The sequence below is a fragment of the Anolis carolinensis genome, chromosome 1 (assembly GCF_035594765.1).
Source record: "Anolis carolinensis isolate JA03-04 chromosome 1, rAnoCar3.1.pri, whole genome shotgun sequence".
In the NCBI taxonomy this organism is placed as follows: domain Eukaryota; kingdom Metazoa; phylum Chordata; class Lepidosauria; order Squamata; family Dactyloidae; genus Anolis; species Anolis carolinensis.
The window spans coordinates 93464382-93481304 of record NC_085841.1 but is presented as its reverse complement, the minus strand read 5'-3'; the positions used below and the strand labels follow the sequence as shown (position 1 = coordinate 93481304).

Below are 16923 nucleotides of genomic sequence, written 5' to 3'. Positions count from 1 at the left end.
TTTAGATCTTTCCTAAAGTCTGAAAGAGTGGGGGCTTGCCTGATTTCAATGGGCAATGAGTTCCATAAACGGGGGGCCACAGCAGAAAAGGCCCTCTCCCTAGTTCCTACAAGGCGGGTCTGGGATAAAGGCAGTGGCGACAGGAGGGCCTCCCCTGACGATCGCAGAGATCGGGCAGGTTTATGGTAGGAGATACGGTCACGAAGGTAGGTGGGTCCCAAACCGTTTAGGGCTTTATATATGATGGTCTGCACCTTGAATTGAGATCGGAAAATGAACGGAAGCCAGTGGAGCTCCTTAAACAGGGGAGTAGATCTCTCCCTGTAATTCGCCCCAGTTATTAATCTGGCAGCCGAGCGTTGGACCAGTTGTAATTTCCGAGCCGTCTTCAAGGGAAGCCCCACGTAGAGCGCATTACAGTAGTCCAGTCTAGAGGTAACTAGGGCATGGACCACCGTGGTCAAGTCAGACTTCATGAGGTATGGTCGCAGTTGGCGCACAAGTTTGAGTTGTGCGAAAGCCCTCCCGGCCACCGCCGACACCTGCGCTTCAAGCGTCAACGCTGAATCCAGGAGGACCCCCAAACTGCGGACCTGTGATTTCAGGGGGAGTGCAACCCCGTCCAGCACAGGTTGCCACCCAATACCCCGATCTGACGAGCGACTGACCAGGAGGGCCTCTGTCTTGTCAGGATTGATCCTCAGCTTGTTCCTCCTCATCCAGTCCGCCACAGCGGCCAGGCACTGGTTCAGCATCCGAGGGGCTTCCTTGGAGTTAGATGGAAATGAGTAGTGGATTTGTGTGTCATCTGCGTAGAGATGGCAACACCCTCCAAAACTCCGGATGACCTCTCCCAGTGGTTTCATGTAGATGTTAAATAGCATGGGGGATAGAATAGACCCTTGCGGGACCCCACAGGTCAATGGCCAGGGGTCCGAGCAGGTATCCCCCAGCTTCACCATCTGGGAACGGCCCCCCAGGAAGGACCGAAGCCACAGCAGAACTGTGCCACCGAGTGCCACGAAGTTAAGGTAAAGGGTAAAGGTTTTTCCCTGACATTAAGTCCAGTCGTGTCTGACTCTGGGGGTTGGTGCTCATCTCCATCTCTATGGAGCTGGCATTGTCCATAGACACCTCTAAGGTCATGTGGCATGACTGCATGGAGCGCCGCTACCTTCCTGCCGGAGCAGTACCTATTCATCTACTCTCATTTGCATGTTTTTGAACTTTAGGGTTGGCAGAAGCTGGGGCTAACAGTGGGGGCTCTCTCTGCTCCAATTCAAACCTGTGACCTTTCGGTCCCAAAGTTCAGCAACTCAGCGCTTTAACATGTTGCGCCATGAGGGGATATTATTTCCTAAAGCTTGTGAATATACAATATTTCTGATTGTTTTTTTGTCTGTTGGAGGCAAGTATGAATGCTGCAATTAGGCAAAATAATTAGCATGTAATGGCCTTGCAGCTTTAAAGCCTGGCTGTTTCCTCCCTGAGTGATTTTTTTGTTGGGAGGTGTTAGCTGGCCCTGATTGTTTCCTGTCTGGAATTCCCTTCTTTTCAGAGTGGTGTTCTTTGCAATATTTTATGTGCTCCTACTGTCCATGGCCCTCAGAAAACAGAGGATTTGCCAGACTTTGGTGATGGGAATACTTTGTTGGGAGGTGTTAGCTGGCCCTGATTATTTCCTGTGTGGAATTCCCCTGTTTTCAGAGTGTTGTTCTTTATTTAGTGTTCTGATTTTAGAGATTGTATTGTTCTGTTTTATTGGACCACAGTAATTTTTATATATTGTGATTTTAGTGTTTTTGAATACTTGGAGCCAGATTGTATTCATTTTCATGGTTCACAGCAACATAATAATAATAATAATAATAATAATAATAATAATAATAATAATAATAATGACTTTGGTAATACACACTGATTCACTCCCTTCTCAGCTTCCTTTCTGGAAGAATCCTTTCTTGGGAGGTGTTAGCTGGCCCTGATTGTTTCCTTTGTGGAATTCCCAATTTCCTTGCTTTCAGAGTGTAGCTCTTTATTTACTGTCCTGGTTTTAGAGATTATATTGTTCTGTATTATTCTACCACAGTAATTATTTCATATTACAGTAGAATCTCACTTATCCAACATTCGCTTATCCAATGTTCTGGATTATCCAACGCAGTCTGCCTTTTAGTAGTCAATGTTTTTGTAGTCAGTGTTTTAAATTCATTGTGATATTTTGGTGGTAAATTTGTAAATATAGTAATTACTACATAGCATTACTGCGCATGGAATTACTTTTTCTGTCAAATTTGTTGTATAACATGATGTTTTGGTGCTTAATTTGTATAATGATTACCTAATTTGATGTTGAATCGGCTTTTCCTGAATCCCTTCTTATTATCCAACATATTCACTTATCCAACGTTCTGCCGGCCTGTTTATGTTGGATAAGTGAGACTGTATATTGATAATCTTATATTATCTGCTTAGAACTGGATTAGATGAGGCCCCTTCTACACAGCTGGATAAAATGCAAACTGAAGTGGATCATATGGCAGTGTGAAGTCAAGATAATCCAGTTCAAAGCAGATAATATAAGATTATAAATGGGTTATATAGCTGTGTGGAAGGGCCTTGAATCTACACTGCCATATAATCTAGTTAAAATCTGATAATCTGTATTTTATAGGCAGTGTGGAAGAGGCCTAAGTGAGGCCTAACTCTGCCTGTCCCCTGGGCTGAGAGGGTTGCTAGGAGACCAAGTGGGCGGAGCTTAGCCTTCTAACTGGCAGCAACTGGATAAAAAAACAATTATTCCTCTCCCTCTAATTAGGACTTTATTTTTCTTTTCTTTTTGTTGTATGAACGTAGAGGCGTAGATGAGGGGTTCTGCTGTCAATTTTCGAGGTTGTGGGGTGTTTAGTTTTGTTGTTTTGTCCGTCGCTGGGATTCCATCACTCATATATATATATATATATATATATATATATATATATATATATATAGAAAGATATCACTTTGTGAATACAAGTTGACTGAAAAAATAATAAACAAAACCCCCCAACACATAAGCCAATCATATTATGTTTGCAAAGTTATCTTGTAGCACCTCTGATCAAATTGGAGAAAGAATTTAGTAGCACAAGTTTTTGTAAACTAAGGGTCACCTTCTCTATAGACGTAATGTAGTTTGACACCATTTAAACTGCCAGGGCTCAGTGCTATGAAATCCTGGGAGCTGTAATTTTACAAAGTAGTTCTCTGCCAAAGAGCAATGGTGCTTCACCAAACTACAATCCCAATATGTCATAGCATTGAGCAATGGTGTTGAACTGCATTAATTCTACAGTGTTGATGCACTTCATCAGATGTATGAAGTGCCAATGGACAGATAGTTGTGGTCATGAATGAGCTGGCCTATCTATGAAAAATAACTGAAATGCAAAACTTGTGAGCATGGTGATAAGGTAGCAAATTCAATTATAGTCATAGTCATTGGGGACAAAGTTTGAAGGAAATATATTACCTGAAGCCAATATGAATAGTGGATGAATGGGGGTTCTTCTAATGTAATATGATGGTTCTGGAAACCAGAAAGGAGTTATAATAAAATAGAGAAGAGAGACCTCATATGGCTGGAGTGTTAACTTATAATGTATGTAGTGTGCCACTGAAACCATTGTCTCTGTTCAACTCACAGTTGATAGTGGTTTGAAAAAAGTTTGTGGAAAGGTTTTCTGAACTCTCAAGAAACCTTGGATCAGGACCTTATTTTAGGGATGCTAATGTATCAAGAAGTAGAAAGACTGCACTGGCCATGCTATGTTACATGACATTTTCTATTATATGGCAAGTTTAGGTTGGAACAGAGGATAGTAAACATTAATATATGAGAATTTTATTTACATTTATAATTTATGCTAAAGAAAAATACTTAACCAAACTAACCATTAGAAATGCTAAAACAAGGCCATGGCCAGCACCGACAACCCAAACTGACTTGTTATTTTTTTTATGTAGAACATTGCTAGTTTGTAGCATTTAATGACTTTACCATAAACAAAAGCTAATAATCTAAGGAACGAGCCAGTACAAGGCAATAATAATAAAAAAAGCCATTCAATAGTTTTTCCTGCCAACACACAGAATTTAACACTACTAATAAAACGTATTTTATTGCTCACTTTAAAATTCAATAACACTAACATGCTATCAGTCTACCTGTTTTCGGCTGCCACCATGCAACCATTATAGCAGATGTCAAATCCATATATGTTGGAGAGAAATTTTACATGGCAAACATTTAGAACAACTTTGAGTGTTTCTTTAAAGAAAACTTCTGAATTAATAAGGGCTTGTTTAAAATGTTCAAAGCAATCATTTAAATATGAAACCTCTTTTGAAGTCTTACCGAGCGATGCAGGCGGGGTATCCACAGGAATGCCGAAACGAGAAGATGGGAGAACTGGTGGAGAAATGTAGATGTTTTTTCCCTATCTCCCATCATTATTAGAAATATAGAAGAAGTAAACCAATCATAGCTTGCATATCCTTCTTCCAGACCACCTATGGGAATATGTTAAGGAATTTGAACCTTACTTCACTAAGTACTAAAAACCTTGCAATCCCAAATCTTTACATTATATTAGCAGACCATCTGAAAAAAGAGGCAGAGGTTATCATATATACCAAGCCTGTTCAACCTGTGGCCCTCCTGGTGTTTGGACTTCTAATTCCCAGAAGCTTTGGTAAGCTTGTTCAATGGTCAGGAATTCTAGGAGCTGAAGTCCAAAGCACCTGGAAGGCCACAGGTTGAAGAGGCCTGATATATACCACTATGTCAGTCTATCTTAGTATGACCATTCTCATCATTTCATATTTCTTTATAATGTCAAACACAAATCTGTATTTATGGATTTGGTTTCTACACTACAAGGAATAAGGAACTGACTAAAACAGATAAGAACTCTTTAGCACATATGGCTATATACTAAAGAACATTAGAGGAAGTACCTGCACATGTAGCAAAAGAGCATGTTTTATTTAACATGCTATATTAATATTCATAACAACATAGACACAAATTAATTGGCTATCATATTGGCATAAACATGATAGAAGTACGAAAAGGATACGTAACGATGTTTGTATGAACACATGTTGTTGTTGTTTCAAATATTTCTCACAACTCATTAGGACTTGACAAAGATCATTTTCAGCATTCTCCCCTAGGAGGTTCAAATGTTTACCATAACTAAAAAAAAAAAAAAAGCATTAACCAGAAGCAAAACACATTTTTGCATATTAATTTTTAACCAAGCAGAAGAGCTCAAATACTAGTTTGGGTAAATTGGACCCTAGTGGAAGAAATCTTTTCTAATGAAGCTGTGAATGGAATTAGATTGAGAATATATATTCACTAGCTGTGCCCGGCCACGCGTTGCTGTGGCAAAGTATGGTGGTATGGTAAATAAAGTATGGAGGAATTGGTGGTAGTTAAGGTAAAGGGTAAAGGTTTTTCCCTGACATGGAATGCCTTGCCGCCCTATATGAGAGCCATGCGTGAGTTAGGGCCTTTTACCCTAGCACTTAAGACCTGGCTCTTTACTAGAGCTTTTAATCTATGTTAATTTTATCAATATTTGTATGTATGTATTTTTATCCTTTACTATTTTATCTTGTAAATCGCCTAGAGCATCTTGGATGGAGGGCGATTAATAAGTAATTAAATGATGATGATGATGATGATGACATTAAGTCCAGTCGTGTCTGACTCTGGGGGTTGGTGCTCATCTCCACCTCTAAGGTCATGTGGCATGACTGCATGGAGCGCCGCTACCTTCCTGCCGGAGCAGTACCTATTCATCTACTCTCATTTGCATGTTTTTGAACTTTAGGGTTGGCAGAAGCTGGGGCTAACAGTGGGGGCTCTCTCTGCTCCAATTCAAACCTGCGACCTTTCGGTCCAGAAGTTCAGCAGCTCAGCACTTTAACATGTTGCGCCATGAGGTGATATTATTTCCTAAAGCTTGTGAATATACAATATTTCTGATTGGTTTTTTTGTCTGTTGGAGGCAAGTATGAATGCTGCAATTAGGGAAAATGATTAGGATGTAATGGCCTTGCAGCTTTAAAGCCTGGCTGTTTCCTCCCTAAGTGAATTTTTTTGTTGGGAGGTGTTAGCTGGCCCTGATTGTTTCCTGTCTGGAATTCCCTTCTTTTCAGAGTGATGTTCTTTGCAATATTTTATGTGCTCCTACTGTCCATGGCCCTCAGAAAACAGAGGATTTGCCAGACTTTGGTGATGGGAATACTTTGTTGGGAGGTGTTAGCTGGCCCTGATTATTTCCTGTGTGGAATTCCCCTGTTTTCAGAGTGTTGTTCTTTATTTAGTGTTCTGATTTTAGAGATTGTATTGTTCTGTTTTATTGGGCCACAGTAATTTTTATATATTGTGATTTTAGTGTTTTTGAATACTTGGAGCCAGATTGTATTCATTTTCATGGTTCACAGCAAAATAATAATAATAATAATAATAATAATAATAATAATAATAATAATAATAATAATGATGATGATGACTTTGGTAATACACACTGATTCACTCCCTTCTCAGCTTCCTTTCTGGAAGAATCCTTTCTTGGGAGGTGTTAGCTGGCCCTGATTGTTTCCTTTGTGGAATTCCCAATTTCCCTGCTTTCAGAGTGTAGCTCTTTATTTACTGTCCTGGCTTTAGAGATTATATTGTTCTGTATTATTCTACCACAGTAATTATTTCATATTACAGTAGAATCTCACTTATCCAACATTCGCTTATCCAATGTTCTGGATTATCCAACGCAGTCTGCCTTTTAGTAGTCAATGTTTTTGTAGTCAGTGTTTTAAATTCATTGTGATATTTTGGTGGTAAATTTGTAAATATAGTAATTACTACATAGCATTACTGCGCATGGGACTACTTTCTCTGTCAAATTTGTTGTATAACATGATGTTTTGGTGCTTAATTTGTAAAATCATTACCTAATTTTATGTTTAATAGGCTTTTCCTGAATCCCTTATTATCCAACATATTCACTTATCCAACGTTCTGCCGGCCTGTTTATGTTGGATAAGTGAGACTCTACTGTATATTTATAATATTATCTGCTTAGAACTGGATTATATGAGGCCCCTTCTACACAGCTGTATAAAATGCACACTGAAGTGGATTATATGGCAGTATGGAGTCAAGATAATCCAGTTCAAAGCAGATAATATAAGATTATAAATGGGTTATATAGCTGTGTGGAAGGGCCTTGAGTCTACACTGCAATATAATCCAGTTCAAATCAGATAATCTGTATTTTATAGGCAGTGTGGAGGAGGCCTGATTGAAGAGGGCCTGGACTGAGTGGGTTGCTAGGAGACCAAGTGGGCGGAGCTTAGCCTTCTAACTGGCAGCAATTAGATAAAAACAATTATTCCTCTCCCTCTAATTAGGACTTTATTTTTCTTTTATTTTTGTTGTCGGAACCTAGGGGCAAGGATGGTGGGTTGTGTTGCCAAGTTTCGAGATTCTGGGATGTGTGGTTTTGTTGCTTACTTCACAGCCCCCCGTTTTTTACTCTTATATATATATATGTGTGTGTATATATATATATATATATAGATAGAGATATAGATTAATTAATTAAAAGTCCATCTATACTAGTGATTCCCAGCCCTTGGTCCTCCAGGTGTTTTGGGCTTCACCTCCCACCATTCCTAACAACTGATAAGCTAGCAGGGATTTCTGGGGGTTGAAGTCCAAAACAACTGGAGGACCAAAGGGTGGGAACCACTGATCTACATCTACATTGATACCTCTAACTGCCAAGACTTGATGCAATTGAATCATGGGAGCAGTTTTACAAAATCTTTTGCCTTCTCTAATGAACAGTGACGATACCTCACCAAATTGCATCTCACATTATTCCATAGCTTAAGAGCCACAGCAGTTTAAAGTAGCACAAACTGCATTAATTCTGCAATGCAGATGGACTCTTAAAAAAAAGAACACTACTTCTTTCTGACTTTTCAAGAATTTTCAGGCCAAGTAATGCTGTGTAATACATATCAAAATGTTCTAAAGAAGATCATACCCTGTGTATCCAGGGAGCTGCTACAATATCTCAACATTTTACGTGTGTAAACTCCCAATCATATCACATTAAAAATGCTTTTTAGTGCCCATAAATCACTTGTTAAAAGCCACTAGGTTCATGGAATTAGTTTCAGGGTTCTTGTAAACTTGTCTTATATTCACATTTGATTCAAAGTTTTTCACAGAAAAGTATTTTACATCTTTCCAAATATGCTACTAATTTCTGTGAGTCACAAAAAATTTAAAGATTCAGATCATTTACTGTTATTCTTTCTCCATTATAGAAGATGCAGTAATCTATCAGGTTCAATCTACCATTTAAATATCAAAATCCCACTAAGAAATATTGTAATCTCAAAGTTTCCAAATTTTGAGAGGAATCTATCAATAACAGAAGAAGCTGAATGCACACGAGACTACACATTCCTCTCTACAACTAGAATCTGATGAAAACATAAACAAGCAAAGCTGAATGCATGAAAAAAACACTCAAATTGTTACTTTCTTTTTTAACCTTGGCACTTTCTTTAACCATCTCAACGTATGGATAAACGAACAGATTCAGCATGCCTCTCTCTACTTCAATTATGCACATGGTCATTCTAGAAGGGAGAGTATCAAAACGGAATGGAAATGTGGCATAACCAACAGTACTGTAATGCATTTCCCAATGTAAATTGTTAAAACGATTTCATTGTCCTAACACTATCATGTGCCCCAATCTGTTTTCTCTCAGGATAATACATTAAACTAAATTAACATGAAATAAACCATGAGTCACACCATGAAGGGATAAAACTATTTATAAAAGCAATATATATTATGTGGATTTTAGGCTATGCATGAGGCAAAGAAAATGAGAAAATATAAAGTACCATGTTTCACTGTCTCTTCTACAAAACACTATAGCAGCAACAATAGGAAAACAGAATACACAACAGACATAAATTCCACTCCCTTATTCCTAGCCTAAGATTGAAAAGCACAATACACTGAATTAATGTATTAAATTAATTGAAGTCTTTCAAGGAAATATAAACAAAATGTAAACATAGACAAATGAAACGAGATATATTGATAGTTTCGCTAAAAGAATGATCATATTCAAGAATGAAGAGGATTTCTTGGCTTCAACATGATTCATATGGACTTATAAAAACATCTACTATCATTTTAATATATACATTTCATTACTTCATTACTCATACTAGAACACACTATGACAAAATAACAACATACCTATGAATATTTTAAAGAGGAAGAGACCTTTTTAAAGAATAACTCTAAAAGACAGCCTTTTCTATGAAAAATAACCTGCGGGAATAAACTGGCTTAAATACCCTAAAGGCACCTGATCTCAACTATTAAGTAGGGTCAGCCCTAGCTACTACAGGCAATCCCTGAATTACAAATACCCAACTTGCAAATGACTCACAGTAAACGGAGGTGAGACAACAGGTAGTGAGATAAATCTATCCCTCAGAAGGGAAATTCACTCCTGAAAGAGTTATCATGGGAAAAGGGGTCTCCACTGAAGCTTTATCCTTATTTCCACAACAAGCCAAATGGTTCAAAGTCCAATTATCACAGGAACAGAAAGTGAAGCAAAATCTTCTAAATGAGGCACGGACAGCAAAACAAAATCCGCAGGGGTGTTAACACTTCCCTATGCTATCAAAAGCATATATGGACAAGTTGCTTACCTGTAACTGTGTTTCTTCAAGTGGTCCTCTGTGAATTCACACATATGCACAGGATCTAACAGAAGCTTCCCAAACTGTGATCTTTCAAATTCTGGTGGTAACCCCGCCCACCCCTCCTCAGGGCATAAAAGGCGCCCTGGCTCCGTGCTCTCCAGTTCCTGAGCCGCAGTAGCAGCTAGAAAGGGAGAGGTTTGCAAATTGAGGGAAGGAATGCATGGAATTGTGTGAATTCACAGAGGATCACTTGAATCATAGAATCATAGAATAGTAGAGTTGGAAGAGACCTCATGGGCCATCCAGTCCAACCCCCTGCTAAGAAGCAGGAAATCGCATTCAAAGCACCCCCGACAGATGGCCATCCAGCCTCTGCTTAAAAGCCTCCAAAGAAGGAGCCTCCACCATGGCCCAGGGGAGAGAGTTCCACTGTCGAACAGCTCTCACAGTGAGGAAGTTCTTCCTGATGTTCAGGTGGAATCTCCTTTCCTGTAGTTTGAAGCCATTGTTCCGTGTCCTGGTCTGCAGGGCAGCAGAAAACAAGCTTGCTCCCTCCTCCCTATGACTTCCCCTCACGTATTTGTACATGGCTATCATGTCTCCTCTCAGCCTTCTCTTCTGCAGGCTAAACATGCCCAGCTCTTTAAGCCGCTCCTCATAGGGCTTGTTCTCCAGACCCTTAATCATTTTAGTCGCCCTCCTCTGGACGCTTTCCAGGTTGTCAACATCTCCCTTCAACTGCGGTGCCCAAAATTGGACACAGTATTCCAGGTGTGGTCTGACCAAGGCAGAATAGAGGGGGAGCATGTCTTCCCTGGATCTAGACGCTATTCCCCTATTGATGCAGGCCAGAATCCCGTTGGCTTTCTTAGCAGCCGCATCACATTGTTGGCTCATGTTTAACTTGTTGTCCACGAGGACTCCAAGGTCTTTTTCGCACACACTGCTGTCAAGCCAGGCGTCCCCCATTCTGTATCTTTGATTTCCATTTTTTCTGCCGAAGTGAAGTATCTTGCATTTGTCCCTGTTGAACTTCATTTTGTTAGTTTCGGCCCATCTCTCTAGTCTGTCAAGATCGTTTTGAATTCTGCTCCTGTCTTCTGGAGTGTTAGCTATCCCTCCCAGTTTTGTGTCGTCTGCAAACTTGATGATCGTGCCTTCTAACCCTTCGTCTAAGTCGTTAATAAAGATGTTGAACAGAACCGGGCCCAGGACGGAGCCCTGCGGCACTCCACTTGTCACTTCTTTCCATGATGAAGACGATGCATTGGTGAGCACCCTTTGGGTTCGTTTGCTTAGCCAATTACAGATCCACCTAACCGTAGTTTTGTCTAGCCCACATTTTACTAGTTTGTTTGCCAGAAGGTCATGGGGGACTTTGTCGAAAGCCTTACTGAAATCTAGGTAGGCTACATCCACAGCATTCCCTGTATCGACCCAACTCGTAACTCTATCAAAAAAAGAGATCAGATTAGTCTGGCATGACTTGTTTTTGGTAAATCCGTGTTGACTATTAGCAATGACCGCATTTGTTTCTAAGTGTTTGCAGACCACTATCTTAATAATCTTTTCCAGAATCTTGCCTGGTATCGATGTGAGGCTGACCGGACGGTAATTGTTTGGGTCGTTCTTTTTTCCCTTCTTGAAGATAGGGACCACATTCACCCTCCTCCAATCTGCTGGGACTTCTCCCGTTCTCCAAGAACTCTCGAAGATAATTGCTAGTGGTTCTGAAATAACTTCCGCTAGTTCCTTCAATACTCTTGGATGTAGCTGATCTGGCCCTGGGGACTTGAATTCGTTTAGAGTGGCCAGGTGTTCCTGGACAACTTGTTTCCCTATTTGGGGTTGGATTTCCCCCAATCCTTCGTCCATTCCATGTTGCTGAGGTTGAAGATGGCTTTCTTTTTGTGAGAAGACCGAGGCAAAGAAGGCATTAAGCAGTTCTGCCTTTTCCCTATCCCCTGTCGCCATCACCCCATCTTCTCCTTGCAGTGGCCCTATCGCCTCCTTTTTCTTCCTTTTTCTACCAACGTAAGCAAAAAAGCCTTTTTTGTTGTTTTTTATGTCCCTGGCAAGCCTGAGCTCATTTTGCGCTTTAGCCTTGCGAATCTTTTCCCTACAGGTGTTGGCTATACGTTTGAATTCTTCTTTGGTGATTTCTCCCCTTTTCCACTTCTTGTGCATGTCACTTTTGAGCTTTAGCTCAGTTAGAAGTTCTTTGGACATCCATTCTGGCTTCTTTGCACTTGTCTTATTTTTCTTCTTTGTTGGCACTGTTTGCATTTGCGCCTTGAGTATTTCACTTTTGAAAAACTCCCATCCATCCTTAACTCCCTTGTTTTTTAATATTGGTGTCCATGGAATGCCGCTCAGTAATTCCTTCATTTTTTGGAAGTCAGCTCTCTTAAAGTCCAGAATGCGTGTTTGACTTGTCTTAGTTTCAGCATTCCTTTGTATTGCAAACTGCAGGAGCACATGGTCACTTGCCCCTAAGGATCCAACCACTTCAACTGTATTGATCAGGTCTTCCACATTTGTTAAGATTAGATCAAGAGTTGCTGATCCCCTTGTTGCCTCTTCTACCTTCTGTACCATAAAATTGTCTGCAAGGCAAGTGAGGAATTTGTTGGACTTTGTACTCTTGGCTGAGTTTGTTTTCCAGCAGATATCGGGATAATTGAAATCGCCCATGATTACTATATGTCTTCTTTGTGCCTGTTTGGTCAGCTGTTGACAGAAGGCTTCATCAAGTCCTTCATCCTGACTAGGAGGTCTGTAGTAGACACCCACGACAAGATCTTTTTGAGTCCCGGTTCCCTTGATTCTTATCCAGATGCTTTCAAGCTGGTTTCCCGGATTACAGTCTTGCATTTCTTCTGCAACGTAACTGTTTTTGACATATAAAGCTACTCCCCCTCCTCTCCCCTTTGTTCTATTTCTGTGAAAGAGGTTATAGCCCTCAATGGTTAAATTCCAGTGATGGGTGTCATCCCACCAGGTTTCAGTGATGCCTATGACATCGTATGTGTGGTGCTGTGCTAAGAGTTGGAGTTCGTCTTGCTTATTTCCCATGCTCTGAGCATTAGTGTAAAGACATGCAAGCCCCTGTGACCTCCCCTCGAGCTGTTTATTTGTGATTATTGTGCTCTCTGTACTTGGTCCTTGCTGTGTTTGTGCAGCCCTCCGTTTAGCCTTTTGGCGGTTCCCTGTGGTTGTGGGTAATACAGTGTTCGCCAGGCTGTTGTTCCCCTCCCCCAGTAACTTCAACCAGTAACTGTTGAAGAAACAGTTACAGGTAAGCAACCTGTCCTCCTTCTTCATTGACTCTGTGAATGCACACATATGGAGATAGCAAGCTATAGTCATAGTAGGCGGGACACATGTCAAATTGATACCAATTAAGTGAATCAAAGAGCTATTTATTGCACATATCAATAAACAGTAGTGTATGAATGAGGTGCAAAGTAACATCATGGATCTTACTTAAACAAGGCAAGAGCGTGAAAGTGCAATTCAAACATTATAAAATCATTCTGACAGAGCAGAAGGCACATTGGCATTGGGCTGACCAAGTCTATAAGTCTTCAATCTAAACAATACTTGTTATGCAATCATGTGACCCTTTTACGCAGTAAAGTTTTGAAGAGACAGAAAAAGAGTGCATTGTCTGTTGTGTTGTTATTAATGCGAAAAACACGCATATTTGGGCTGAGGTCAGGCAATATTTATCTCAGGCAAGAGGGCAGAATTGACCTGCCAAACACAGTGTCTGAGTGAGACCTTGAGTCCAGTCTAAAGTGGGACACAAATGTTAGAGGGTTGACCCAGATGGCTGCCTTGCAAATGGAGTCCAGTGGAATTCCACAGAGGAAGGTTGTGTAAGTTGCCAGGCCCCTCATTGCTCAAGGCCAGACCGAGGAGGGGGGAGATCGACGGGCCAGTTCATAACAGAATTCAACTGTCAAGGCAATCCAACATGAAAACCGATGGAAGGAGATGGGGTGACTTGCCTTATCCTTGGTATAAGATAGAAACAGTAGTGGGATTTTCTCCCTGACTGAGAGGACTTGTAGTCCTTGTAGAAGAGTAGGGCTTTTTTGACGTCCAGCATGTGGAATCTCCTCTCCAGGAGTGAGGAGGGGGACTGAAAAAAAGGACAGGAGGACAAACTTCTGGCTGGTGTGGAAGGCTGATACCACTTTAGGGAGAAAGGTAATATATGTGCAGACCATGCAGTCCCTATGAAAAATAAGATAGGGCTCATTGACTCTCAGTGCTTCCAATTCCAAAGGTTGGCAAGCTGAGGCGATGGCCACCAAAAATGTGGCCTTCCACGAAAGCAGACGGAGGCCATTGTGGCTAGCAGCTTGAATGGGGCCCCTAAGAGCAGGGAGAGTACGAGGTCAAGGCTCTAGCCCAGTGTGGGGGAACAGACTGGATGGAGGTCTTGACGAGGTGGTTAGCAAAGAAGGTGAGGAGGATATCAAGTACATTTGGTATCAATGCTGAGCTTGGTGGGAAGCCTCAGGTTCGAAGGAAGGCTTAGAACCAAGAAATCTTATATGTGTAGGCCTTCATTGTCGATGTTGTGGTTCAGTCTGATGATGATGAAAGGGGATTTGGGTTTCAGCAGTCTGTTCCATGAAATGTGGAGCAGCAGTTTGAACAGCAGTTTGTCCCTGGGAATGTTGACATTTCTGAAATGCAGGTGGATTCAGAAAGTGTTTATAGCTTAGAAAACCAGACAAAGCAGAGGAATCTGGATGCCTGAGTTTAGCAGAGATGCTGCTGAAGCTTGTGATAAGAATGACCTTTCACTGGAGTCTGAGAATTGTCAACAAAGTCCAGATGGAAATGAGGGGGATGAATTTGTGTTAGACAGGGATTCCAGGTTGAAATTGAGATCAGGCCCCAGACGCTCTGTGAGAATTGGAGGCAAGTGTGTGTGTGTGTGTGTGTGTGTTGGGGGGGGGGGCTAGAGTTCAGAGGAATGTGTTTTTAGGTTGCAAGGAGGTTTTAAAGGAGATGTAATTTGGGAAATATTTTAGTCAGAGCAACCTCACTTTTGGAGAAACAACTCTTGCCTTGTTCTCGGTTCAAGCCTTGTCTCATGCCTAGAATCTGTGTTTGGATTACTTTTGAAGCTCATGTACTCATGTTACCTTGGAACTGCTTTGCTATTTTTGGGTTTTTGGTCTAATATCAAGCCTGCTGTGGTGCAGTGTGTGTGTTGTAGCAAGGTGAATCAGGGCTGAGGTGCGACAATCAAGGGCTTGTGTGTTGCCCAGAGAATGGATTGGAGGGCAGGTGATAACTGATTCATGGGCATATACTCCAAGCTGTCAGGTGCAGGGAGGACATGTCTGGGTGCAGAATTTTGCCATCTTCCATCGTGAGGAGGTGCAGGAGAGTCGGGAACTAGTAGCAACGACCCCTGGAGATGCTGAGAAGAGTCGGGTACCAGACTTGCCTCGGTCAGGCTGGCATCACTAGGGTGCAGTCCATACAGGATGCCATAATGTGCTCAATTACCCTCAAGATCAGGAGAATCGGCAGGAATATATAGAGAAATCCTTTTGACCAGTGGGAAAAGGCGTCCCCTAGGCAGGCCTCATTGCTGACCGGTGCTGACCTTGATCGGTAATGAGGGAGCTGGGCATTCATCTCAGAGCCAAAGAGATCTATCTCTGGTCATCTCCATTGATTTAAGAGGCAATGTAGCTGACAATGTAGCATCCACTTGTGAGTGGTCTTTGAAGATCTGCTGAGCTCATCTGCTAGGTGCATTGGGCAGATGGAGAGCCATCAGGGATATCTCGCGTTTGATGCACCAGTTCCAAATCTGGAGCATCAATGCCAGGAGTTTTCTGGAACCCATGTCACCTTGCTTGTTGCAGTAGTACATTGATGTAGTGTTTTCTGTACAGGTCTTTGGTCGATGAGACAGGAGAAGGCTCAGTACCTTGAAGATTGCCAACAGCTTGAGGTAATTGATATGGTGTATCCTCTCCCATGGGGACCAGTGGTGCTGAATTGTCAGTTCCCTGAATTGGGCTCCCAACCATAGGTAGAGGAGTCCGTCGTAATTGTGTCTGTCAGATGTGGAGTGTGAAATGGGAACTCTCAACATATGTTGGCAAAATGTCAGGGATCAGAGCACCGATCTTGGGATCATTAGGAAGCAAAAGTTGTGGTGCCGGATCGGGTCGAAGTGGCCAATGAATCATTTCTGCAGAGGTTGCAGACAGAGCCATGTGAACAGTGTGACCGCTACCGTTGATGCCATGTGTCCAAGGAGAACTTGGATAGCTCTGGCTCACTCTCAACACCGGGTCTGGCAAAGCCACATTTCCCTTTAGTGTGGGAGAATGTCCTTCTGAGTGATGTAGTTGAACATCATTTGAATGAACTTTATTGATGTCAGTGGGGTGAGATTTGATTCTTGGCATTTAGTCAGAGGCCAAGCGAGTCGAGTAGAAAAAGAATGAAGCTGACATGAGCTTGTAAGTGTATTGGTGAGCTGGCCATCAGAAGCCAGTTTTCTAGGTATGGGAAAACAATGATGTTGTAGTTTTGCCGGTTTGCCACCACCACTGACATGCATTTTGTGAAGATTCAAGGAGCTGTGGCCAGCCCAAAGGGGAGGACTGTGAAATTGGTGAGTTTGGTGGAGGATCTTGAAGGACAGGAACCGCTGATGTGCCAGACGCACACTGATATGGAAGTAGGCATCACAGAGATCAATGGTGGTGAATCAATCTCCTTCTTCGAGCAGGGGTAGGATGGATGATACCATTACCATTTGGAACCTTTTTGGAACCAAGAAGGTGTTTAGATCTCGCAGGTCCAGGATCAGACAGAGATGGTAAAATATTTGGAGAAGAAGGCTTTTGCATCTTCCTTTGATGGAATGGGTTGGATGGCTCCCTTGGACATGACAGAGTGCACTTTGCAGACTATGGCCTTCGAGGTCTGAGTGTTGAGGACCTTTCCCATTGGGATGAGGTCTTTAAACTCTTAAGGCATGGCATCTTTGGATAATGTTGGTAACCCATGCACCTGAGGTGGTCGGCAAATGAATGTGTGTTGAGATTGGCAGGGCTGTCAGGTGTGAGG

General features: G+C 41.7%; 1 protein-coding gene and 1 long non-coding RNA gene across 10 annotated transcripts in view; one reads left to right on the top strand and one right to left on the bottom strand.

The window, feature by feature from the left end:
* Positions 1–16923, bottom strand: part of tbc1d32 (TBC1 domain family member 32) — a 129916-nt gene that overhangs the window by 9333 nt on the left and 103660 nt on the right. For 6 of the 8 annotated variants that reach the window (XM_062979349.1, XM_062979339.1, XM_062979344.1 and 3 more), the window contains 3 exons: positions 5121–5239; positions 4397–4551; positions 3512–3568 (listed from right to left, as the gene is read on the bottom strand). In XM_062979349.1, the coding sequence (XP_062835419.1) occupies positions 3512–3568; positions 4397–4551; positions 5121–5239 (331 nt within the window). Of the gene's footprint in view, positions 1–3511; positions 3569–4396; positions 4552–5120; positions 5240–16923 lie in introns of those variants that run through there. The other 2 variants (XM_008120183.2, XR_010005710.1) reach the window with 2 other exon arrangements.
* Positions 1–16923, top strand: part of LOC134298614 (uncharacterized) — an 85553-nt gene that overhangs the window by 21371 nt on the left and 47259 nt on the right. The gene's annotated exons all lie outside the window — the stretch shown is intronic.